The sequence below is a fragment of the Ctenopharyngodon idella genome, chromosome 13, assembly GCF_019924925.1.
Source record: "Ctenopharyngodon idella isolate HZGC_01 chromosome 13, HZGC01, whole genome shotgun sequence".
Lineage (NCBI taxonomy): Eukaryota > Metazoa > Chordata > Actinopteri > Cypriniformes > Xenocyprididae > Ctenopharyngodon > Ctenopharyngodon idella.
The window spans coordinates 32,405,480-32,417,226 of NC_067232.1; the positions used below are offsets into that span (position 1 = coordinate 32,405,480).

An 11,747-nucleotide genomic window follows, 5' to 3' on the forward strand; every position below is an offset into this window, starting at 1 on the left:
CAAAGGTGTAACCATGACCAGATTTGTCTGCTCATCGTATCCCAGTGGCCCAAATGACCCTATCCCAAATATCAAAACTCAAAGTATGCCTCTCCCATACCTAAAATACATATTTTACACTGTTACCGTTATGCGTTATACACAATTTCAACCTTAAAATCACATATTTTGTCATGTCAGAGCTGCTGTTCAAAGCTAAGAATAGTTGCTAGTACAAGAGCTTGGAACTGAACAGTATCATCAGCCAGTCAACTTGGTCATGATGTAATTTCCCTGTGGATCCAAGTGATTTATTGCTTATCATTTAGTTTCAGATTACTGGCTCAAAACTTCTTGGCAGCAGATCTGACTCATGGCAAGATAAACATGGTGATTTCAATCAAGGAGGTCTAGAATGAGCGGTCTGTTAGCAATCGTCTCAATAGCAGTTGCTTGGCTGGTGAATTCGATGACTCACATAGATCTGTCTAGACCTCCTTGAGTTCATTGGCCAACTAGTTCAAAACGATGCCGAATAATCAGAAATGCCTAAACATTTTCTGTGCTTGGCCCCTTTAGTATTGGCAGAACTAACTTTACTTTCTTTTTCTTCTTCTTCAAAAAACACTACTTCTGATTGGTCTCTTAATAATTAAACTCCCTTTTATTGAAGATTAGTTTACAAATCATATCACAAAGAACCACAAATGACAAAGTGAAAAATTACAATCTAGTAAAACGCTTCAAAAAACCTACAATGTTGCATAGCTTACAAGCAAAGTAAATTTTAATTTCTTTTCTTTTCTACATACACACCAAGCTGACTCATTTGAACTCATCAATTCATGAATGCATCAAGATCTATTAAGATTGCAACGCTAAGGTCAAAGCAAAGAAAAACATCAGGTTACTAGGCCATTTGCTGCATTCATTTTGCATTTTTATCCACTTGCTCACCTATTTTGCTATAAAAATAACAGTAACACTTTACAGTAAGGTTTCATTTGCTAACATTAGTTAATTACTTTAGTTAAACTAAGAATGAACAATACTTATTAATCTTAGTCAATGTTAATTTCAACATTCACTTATACATTAAAATCAAAAGTTGTATTTGTTAACATTAGTTAACGCACTGTAAACTAACATGAACAATAAAAGACTGTATTTTTATTAACATTAACAAAGTTTAATACTGTAACAAATGTGTTGCTCATTGTTAGTTCATGCTAGTTAATACATTAACTAATGTTAACAAATGAGACCTTATTGTAAAGGTTTACCAAAATAACTTTGTGAAACCCTTCGTTCACGTTCACTTTGGCCAAAACACAAAACACAAAACACACAATCTTAGCTGACAGTAAGAGCACTTAAGGGAAGTGTGCAATCAAGTACGCCATTTTGATAAACAAGAACAGGCCGACATGGAATGACACATTAATATACAAGTACAGTTACATCGTAAAAATGTTTACTTAATGTTGCTATGTAGAGATGTTCAGGAAATATACAAATACAAAACTCAGTCACACTTTAAATTGCAGTGTTCATGTTACAGTGTAAATTCATAAGAAAGCAAACTACTTTCAATTATTTTCTGAGCTGTATTAATGTAATTACATGTAATATGTGATGGACAATGTAAGTCTAAAATGTAAAGACAAAAGGTTTGAAGAGTGCTTTGTGGAGTCTGTGATGACTGACATTAAAAAAAAGCATCAAATCCCAATCAGTTTGTGAATGAAAAATGAAATTAAAATAAAAGTAAATCATTAACCACAAAGGTTAGAGAAATGACCACAGTTTGGCTGCACATCACAGCCTCATCAAAGTCAGTACGGTCCTATGGTTGCTTTGGGAAAATGACAATGCTTCTGGAGATCTGTGAGCATAGATCTTTAGTCTTGGGTGGCTTAACTTGGTCCTTTATGAGAGGTGGGATATTTGGGGCTTTCAAGCAGAGGTGTAGATGTATTTGGTCTTGGCCAGCCCGGAAAGCTCATCTTCGTAGCGAGGAAGGCAGCAGAAGAGGATGCCGCAGCCCAGCATCAGGATGGTTGCGCCCCAGCCGAAGCCGTACGCCCACGTGTAGTCGTAATAACCTTCATAGATCAGCTCGTTGAACTTGACCGGGTAGATGATCAGAGCGATTATCTGCACGATTACTGTAACGAGAGAAAGCGAAGTCACTCAGTGGCACAACAGATTCACATTCAGATGAACTGCACAATTTACAACACAATTTTTATTCAGTTCCAGTTACCCTAAAAGTATTTGGACACTTAAGTCACACATGTTTAAATGCCATTATTTTACAAAATAGTAAGGCAGGTGGCATGTATTTGACAGAAAGTACAAGCACACTTTTAGGCTTCAAATGATAAAACAATAGACGCCCAATTCAAAATGAACAAAACATTCAGCCTCAGATGTCACGCCCATGCATAAGACATCCCATCCCATCTGAATTCTCCAGGATTTCCGGGTGTTCTTTGGCAGTCTGCCTTGAAACAAAGCTGTCGTGACGCCAAATCCCCTCACGGAAGAAAAATGCCGTTGTGTTTTTAACTGTGACAATGAGCGCTTATCAAGATCAACTAAACACTGGGTTTTCAAAAGTATGTGAAGTTTGTGGTACCATTGTTGCAATAAACTTGCACAACGTTCTTGAATTAATAATATATTATGCCCTGTTTACACCTGGTATTAAGATGCGTTTTGGTCGATCAGATAACAAGTGGACGACGCTAAATAGAGGTGTAAATGGGGTCTAAAAAGTTTTGAGCTTGTCCACTTTCGACCACATCCAGAGGTAGTTGAAAACGGATTGCTTTCATAGTGTAAATGCTCATGTGGTTGAATGTGTTCGAACAGCCACAAAAGACCTACTCGCCGTCTACTGACCTAATGCGTAAGCATTATGGGAAGAGCGCTAGCCAGATGGGATTTAAACCAAGTTTTGTTTGAAGACGAAAATGTACCAAGCACAATGTTCTCTCACCATTCCGGATTTCTAGTGGACAAAAGAGACCGGTTAAAACACCAGGTGTAAACGGGAATGTGTCTCCCTCATCCATTTGTGATCTGATCAAAACATATCTTAGTACCAGGTGGAAACAGGGCCTTAGACGCACACCGGTCTATAATTGTAGGGACATTTTCATGCCCCTAAACATGACGCGGTACAAAACGAACTGTGATTGGTTGCTTTTTATGTTGGTCAGATGTCCTCTTGGCCAGTCCTTGGCCAATGAAAGCTGTGAGACTAAGGCTGCATCCGAAATCGCATACTTCCCTACTATATAGTAGGCAAAAAATGGTATGTGACAAAAGGACTATGTTCAAATTCACAGTACTCATAAAAGAATAGGCAAAAAGTCCTTGGATGACCTACTACTCATGGCGAGATTCTGAAGTGCACATACGAAGGACACTTTACTATCCCATGAGACCACAGGAGAGGACTTGTGAAAGGCAGTGAAGCAACGTACTGACGCTGGTAGTTCACGTGATAATGACAACATAGCGAATGTAGTACATCTAGATTACATACCATATAGAATGTACATTTTTAGCGATTGTGAAGTAATTTCTTATTCAAAATAAGTACCTACTCAAGAGAGTATGCGATTTTGGACACAACCTAAACATTAACAAAAGACCACAGTTAATTTGATGAACTACACCTGTGGTTCCTCTGTTACGACTTGAGGGAAACTGTTACGACCCCAAATGTAAAATCAAGGGGTATTGGGTGTATATGTGGGGGCTCGTCCGGGATCTTAATACCATATTCCTGATCTGTTGGATTGTGGTTGCTGCATTAATTTGATTTATCAGGTGTGGTAGGTAGTGTGTGTATAAGTTACCTACTGGTAACTTATACATGTGAATTTGTGAAAATGGTGACGTCATGTGCATAGTGTTTCTTTACAAAGTGACATCGCCATCTACTGGAGACTTTTAAGAATCTACATCTGGGGGCAGTCGTGGCCTAATGGATAGAGAGTCGGACTTGTAACCCAAAGGTCATGGGTTCGAGTCTCAGGTCCAGCAGGGATTGTCGGTGAGGGGAGTGAATGTCCCCCCGGTGAGGGGAGTGAATGTCCAGCACTCTCTCAATACCACGTCTGAGGTGAGACCCTTGAGCAAGGCACCGTACCCCCAACTGCTCCCTGGCCGCAGCATTGGCTGCCCACTGCTCTGTGTGTTCACTGCTGTGTGTGTGCACTTGGATGGGTTAAATGCAGAGCACAAATTCCGAGTATAGGTCACCATACTTGGCCACATGTCACTTCACTTCACTTCACTTCACTACTTCACTACTGGCAGCAAAACACAGCGTTTTTGTTTTCGCAGACCCATGTGAACAGGGATCGTTCACATGGGTTCACTTCACTTCACTTCACTTCACTTCACTACTTCACTACTGGCAGCAAAACACAGCGTTTTTGTTTTCGCAGACCCATGTGAACAGGGATCGTTTTTAGTACACAAATCTTGCCTAACTCTACTGTTTGACCTACAGGAAAAAATTTCCAAAGCTTAGAGTGTGAAGTTAGTTCTAGCAGTACAGTTTAATGATTTGCATTTAATGCTATTCTTAAAAGTCTTCAAATACTTATCTTTTATCTGTCATTTCAGTTTTATCACTTCAAACCTAACAAACCTATTTGTGTTAAATGTTGAGCTTGTACATGAAAACAATTTTGCCATGTGCTCTGATATGTTCTTATCTTATGCAATGACATTCACTCATTTTAATGTGGATTACGTTTTTAGGGCAACTACGTACACAAAAGTTCCTGAAAAGTTTGGCTAAACGTTCTAAATGTTCCAACAGGTTCTTGATGAACTGCACCTAATATAAACTTGGCAGCAATCTGTTTCTGTCCACAAAAAATTTTTAATCAGTAGCTTAAACCCATCATGCCCTACGGGAGGGACGGGTGTGACTGAGAGAGTTGCAGAGACATGTGAGTGAAGCCAAGCCCTGTTTGGGTGTGTGAGAACTTTCACACAGGGCTGTGTCTGACGTTTCAAGCAACAATGCTGTACTAATCTAATCTAAAACAGAGTTCACACAGAGGCTGAGTTTTCATTTTCATAATGAAACTGAATGTGAGATGTTAGTTTAGTATCACTGAGATACTATTATACATTTTTATCAGTATTTTGAATTAGCTTTTATTTTTATATTTTCATTTTTGTTAAATTTTTAATAATTTTTTTTGTGGTGTGTTTTTGTCATTTGTATTAGTTTCTGTTTTTTTAATGTCTATATAGTTTTTATTCATTTTATTCTAGTTTTAGTTCTACTACAGTTATACTTAAAGTACTTAGTATTTTAATTCTATTTTTTATACTTAGTTATACTTAAACTACATGAAAATGAGAAATGTTGTCTAGGTAGCTAGCTGAAATAAAAAAAAAAAAGGTAATTTTTTTAAAATTTTATTTTAGTAAACGTTTATTTTATTTAAAAGGTTTTTTTTTTTTTTTATGGTTTTAGTTAACTATAATAACCCTGATTTTTATAACAAAACATTTATGATGAAACATTCTGTTTTTCCAAGTCAACAATAAGCACCTAATTGTAAGACGTCAGAACACAAAACATTAATAAGGGTTGTGACGAATAAGTGACGGAGAGCAAACCTCTCCTTTCCCAAAATCAGCTCTTCACTTTCATCTGAACACGAGTGACGAGGATGGGGGAGGATGAGAGCGAGCTTTGTGATCGCAACACACTGACACTCGATCCCATAGCAACAGCAAAACAAAAGCTGCGCATTAGAGTAGTGGTGTATATCTTTCAACTTCTTTCTTGTCTCAACTTGTTTGGGATGATTTCTGCTCTGAATTGTTTTAAATTCTGTATTAAAAGATCAGTTTACTTCAGAATTAAAATTTCCTGTTAATTTACTCACCCCCATGCCATCCAAGATGTTTATGTCTTTCTTTCTTCAGTGGAAAAGAAATTAAGGTTTTTGAGGAAAACATTCCAGGATTTTTCTCCATATAGTGGACTTCACTGGGGTTCAACGGGTTGAAGGTCCAAATGTCAGTTTCAGTGCAGCTTCAAAGAACTCTTCACGATCCCAGACGAGGAATAAGAGTCTTATCTAGAGAAACGATCGGACATTTTCTAAAAAAAAATAAAAATGTATATACTTTTTAACCACAAATGCTCGTCTTGCACTGCTCTGCGATGTGCCATGCATTACGTAATCATGTTGGAAAGGTCACGCATTGCGTAGGCGGAAGTACCGCAGTAGGGTGAAAAACTCCATCTCATTTTCTCCTCCAACTTCAAAATCATCCGACATCGTTGTTTTACCTTTTTTTGTAAAGGCCATTTGACTTAGTCTTTGCGCGTTCACTTTGTAGACACTGGATCGGTACTTCCACCTACGTCACGTGTGACCTTTCCAACGTGATTACATAATGTGTGGAGCATCGCAGAGAAGTGCAAGATGAGCATTTGTGGTTAAAAAGTATATATATATATTTTTTTTTTAGAAAATAGACTAGACTAATTGTTTTGCTAGATAAGACCCTTATTCCTCGTCTGGGATCGTGTAGAGTCCTTTGAAACTGCACTGAAACTGACATTTGGACCTTTTAACCCATTGAATCCTTTAATGTTTTCCTCAAAAACCTTAATTTCTTTTCAACTGAAGAAAGAAAGACATAAACATCTTGGATGATATGGGGGTAAGTAAATTATTAGGAAATTTTAATTCTGAAGTGAACTAATCCTGAACTAATCCTTTAATGACCTGAAGTAACCTCAGTATAGCAGAATAGCGGTTACACTTTATTTCAGAGGTCCACTTTAGAAATTCTACTAACTATTAGTAACTTTGCAACTACATGTCAACTAACTCTCATTAGTAGACTGTTAGAATTAGTGAAATAAGTTGACATGAACTTGTAAAGTTACTTATAGTCTGTAGAATGTCTGTTAGGAGCATCAAAATAAAGTGTTAGCAGATATTAAGCAGACAGTTTACTAATACTCTAATGACTGCTAGTTGACATGTGGTTGCAAAGTTATTTATAGTCAAGAAAATGTCTAAGTGGACCATCGAAATAAAGTGTTACAGACATGACTGTGGTCCAGGGTTACTATAGTTAACTAAAACTAAAACCATAAAAACATTCTCATTACAACAAAATAAAACAAAATGTTAAAAAGGCTACTTTTCTAATTTTCATTTAGTTAAACTTGATGCACTAAAAAAAACTAAAACAGAAATAAAAATTAATAAAAACTACATAGATGTATTAAAAACTAACAAAAATGACAATTAAATAATTTAAAATGAAAATGGAAAATATTAAAATAAAAACTTCTAAATATTAATAAAAACTATAATGGTACTAAAAAAAAAACACAGCTGCGGTCGCACATTTCATACCGTCACACCGCCCATCCCTACTTCCACGTATTATCTAGAAACCATTAGATTCATTACAGATAAGTGATGGAAATTATCTTACTGTGGAACTTCCACAGAAAGGCTTTGATTCAAAACCGACATGAACTGGAAAAGTAAACTTTTTGGCCAATATAAATGTGTACACTGCCCTTTTTCCTTGATTTGCAACAAACTAAAGAGCAAAGAAGGTCTCTTACCAGCCAAAATAAGCAGGCCTCCAATCAAAGGCAGCATAGGGATGCTGAGGGTACAGCAGAGAGCCACGAATGAGATGATGAAGGCGATGATGAGGATGATGAGGCCTATGATCATCAGAGCAGCGACTGCCTGAGCCCATGCTGGAGGGACAACGAAGAACAAGACTTTTATATCACATGCTGCTTATAGGTTTCATTACGGTCACATTAATGCATTCAAAAACACAATACAAAACCTATAATGACCCCTAGCAGGCTGGGAGCTGCTTTTAACATTTTTGAAAACTACTTATACAAACTAAGGCACAGTTAATGCACCTATCTAAACAACTAAACAAAAGGAGAAACTGCTGTGCATCTCATCACTTTCACTAATTTGAATCAACATGAGGAACTTAGATCAAACACATGAGGCGAATTTCAGTGATAAGGTCTAATATGGATGGTTACACATTAACAGCAATGCTTAACTAGTTTCAGTCAGTCATTAATCAGTTTCACTGCTGCTCTGAGGACTTGTAGAGACAGTGCTTGGCTTCCTAATGCTCAATAGAGGAATGTGTTTTTGCTCCATGAAGTCTGTGAAAACAGTCACACCCAGAGACTGCTGGGGGAGGAGGAAGGGTGTGGACGGGTTTGACAAAACTATGATTGATGCAACTAGTATTATTTGGTGTGATTCACCACTCAGACAAAAGTGATCTTTGGCATTTATGAACAAAACTGATTATGATCAACTTTATGGTCACAATCCTCAGATTACATTAATATATTTTTCATGACACTTCCTTTGTGAAGTGCTAACCTAAGAAGTGGATTAGCACATCACAGCATGTAGAAAATTCTCCATCTATGAATAATTTAGATGCACTGTTGTTCATAAAGAGGGTTGCAGCATGCTATTCCTGCATTAAAATACTCCGTAAACAGTAATGAAAGATCTTTACTGACAGGCCTTAGTTTAGATATGTTCTACTGGCAAAATAAAAAAATCAGCTGAGGTAAAGGTAGACACACAACAAAAATGGCAGGTTTTGCCTGGAGGTTAAAGTGTTTGCAAAGCTGTCAACGTTCTCGTCTGATTTATTCAACTGGTTCAACTAGCTCTGTATGTGGCTCCATTTGCAAACTTAGTGAAACTGACACCAATTATTTCCATTTCCCCAGAGAATAAAAGTGATATAAATGTTATTAAAACTTCTTTTATGGGCTGATGAAAGTGTAACAATTTCTGATCAACTTAATGACTTATAACAAATCTAACACATACACACATATATATATATATATATATATATATATGTGTGTGTGTGTGTGTGTGTGTGTGTTCTAAAAACGTTTTGCATACTTTATCATTAAGTTATGAAAACGTTATTTCTGAATGTTCTCTGAACATTCCAAATGTCCAGTTTTTTTTTTTGCTTTTGCTTTAGTTAAGCGAACGTTAAGGGAACATTCCATTTTATCATTCTGCAATTATGTGAACGTTACTTTTGATTGTTCTCTGAATGTTCTGAAACAAATAGTAACATTTAAAAAAATGTCAGAAGAACGTCCAACTAAAACATTTAAAAAAAAATTGTTCTACGAACGATATATAAATAATGTTTTTGTGCTAACGTTTTGAGAACATAATTAGAGATCAAACATGAACTTTCTAATATTGTTCATAACTTTGAGAGAACCTTGCCAGAACGTTAGCCAAAGTTCCGAGAACGGTCCCTGATAGCTAGAAACAAGTCAAGGGGTTGTTTGTTTGACTCAGTAAGTCATGCAACATTATTATGTAACAGTTACACATATCAGAGTGTAGTCTACTCTACTGTACATAGTCATCATATAGTTGATCTCTATATATTATAATACAATAGGCGTGACAAATAAATGTTTCTCTGTTTTGTGGCATAATAAATTAGTTTAAAGGCATAATAATTGTTAAAAATGAATTCAAGATTGTTTTTCCACCTGATTTTGGTGAACGCTTTCATTTGAGCTGTACTTCAATGTCTAAAACACTGGATTAAACATAGATTCAGGACTTGAACTCAATACTTACGGAACTCCATGAGAGATTTACAGTCCCACTGGTCGTTGCGGCCTCGACACTGTTTCCACATACTGGCGTAGTGCGTTTTGGCGTTCTCGTCCTCGACCCATCCGGACTGCGCCGCGATGGCGATAATGTCGAAAATGATCGCAAACAGCAGAAGGAGAGGCAGGATCCACCTGCATCTTGGATACGCGATTCCGCAACGAAACATTTTGGATAGTTGCGCTGTTTCGTGTCTCCTAACCGAGTGTGAAGAAGCTCTCTGGATAATTTCGTTCCACTCTTTATCTGAAAGTTTCCCGGAGCTCCACCCTACAGTGAAACCTGATCTGGTGAGGCTCGACCTGTTTGAATAGATCCACTCAGGCAGGGCTGGGCCTGACACACACACTTCATCAGCCATGTTGTCTTTTTAACATCGTATAAGTTCACTTTTAATTGACAATAAAGTTTTACAGTACCTTAAAAGTTATGCATTTATTATTAAATGACATCTGTGTAGAGTTTCTGTGAATTCTGTGGAAAGGTTAACTGTATTTATATAAACTGATCATTCTCAGTTCAATTCCCCTTTACTTTGTCTTTTAACTATTTATAACATCAACAAATAATTTGGGCTAAAATAAATCCTAAATAACATCTATTTACACGTGATGCGTCCCTGCATTTTACCACAGGTTGGCCTATTTGTTGCCACAATGTAAAAATTAATTGTTTTATTTGTATTTTTACAGTAATTTGATGTGCTAGACGAAAAATGGCCTAACCTGCATTTATTTTACAGTAAACCTCTTTTAAAAGCAGTATTTTATTCACTCTAAAAATGCTGAGGTTGAAAATGGACAAACCCAGCGATTGGGTTGTTTTAACCCAATTTAACCCAGTTTAGTTTCATTTAACTCAACTATTGTTTAAAAATTACTCTATCGCTTGGTTAAAATTAACCCAAAATATGTTGGAAATGAACATTTATAATAAGTTTAATGAATAATGATTAAACAATAAACATTTATTAAATTGCTTATTAATAAATGTTCACCTTTTAGTTATTAGCTCTAGTAATTATGTGTCTGATTTTTAATTTCCAACCTATTTTGGGTTCATTTTAAGTCAGCCATATAGTAATATTTAAACAATAGTTGGGTTAAATAAAACTACCCAGCAGGTTGGGCAAACATTTAACCCAACCGCTAGGTTTGTCAATTTTCAACCCAACTTGGGTTGTTTTTTAAGAAAGCAATGCTGTGCAGACCTTAAATACTCTTGCATGCAGATTCTTAAGATATTAAGGTGAAGTTTCTTCCCATGCTTTCTGGGATGATTTTCCAGGGTTTTTCCTCACAAACGGTTTCCCATCAGCTCAGGTCTAACATCACTTCACATGTTCTTCTATTGAAAATCAATACTCTGAACAGATATTGTTTTCATTTCATCATGATTTATGCGATCCTTTTGGATATCAGAAAGCCAGGTTTTTCCTAATATCACTCATCATTAGAACAGAACACATTTTACACATAGAGAAAAGGTTGAGATTGGTCCAGAATTCATTCAGACTTTAAAGCTCTTGATTCTTCTTTGTTCTTGTAATGGTGGCATTTGTTAAAGCTGTGAATCACACGATGGCTCCTCATTATCATGCCAATGTATATCGTTTTCTATACTTTTATACAACCTATACAATCAATACTTCCTTTGAAATGTATCAGCCTAGAAACTTTACAATAAAATGTGATGCATTCCTGTAAGGGTGGTCGTGATGAGTAGTTCAAAAAGCCTTCTAATTTATGTCAGTGTCGGTTTTAGATTATTGACGTTCTACGCATTGTACACTGGTAAAATACTATAGAATTTAAATGGGTTGCAAATTTTATCTTTGAGCAAATCTTCTCACACCTTTGGCGTGTGCTGGTGATTCACACGCCACTCATGCAAAATTAAACAGGCTTCAGTCATGCTGCTTTGATAGTTGCGTTTCGGATGAGAATCTAAACGATTATTATTAAATCTCTGAACAAGTGATATGTGTAAAAAAAAATAATTCCACATATGTTTCCATTAAACATGGTGTAA

The 11,747-nt window shown here is 36.4% G+C and overlaps 1 protein-coding gene across 1 annotated transcript; it reads right to left on the reverse strand.

The window, feature by feature from the left end:
• Positions 1 to 624: 624 nt before the first annotated feature.
• Positions 625 to 9,989, reverse strand: perp (p53 apoptosis effector related to pmp22). The gene is made up of 3 exons (XM_051917439.1): positions 9,681 to 9,989; positions 7,625 to 7,765; positions 625 to 2,147 (listed from the first exon to the last, which is right to left on the reverse strand). The coding sequence occupies exons 1-3, from the start codon at positions 9,883 to 9,885 to the stop codon at positions 1,936 to 1,938; spliced, it is 558 nt and encodes a 185-aa protein (XP_051773399.1). The 5' UTR covers positions 9,886 to 9,989; the 3' UTR covers positions 625 to 1,935.
• Positions 9,990 to 11,747: the final 1,758 nt, after the last annotated feature.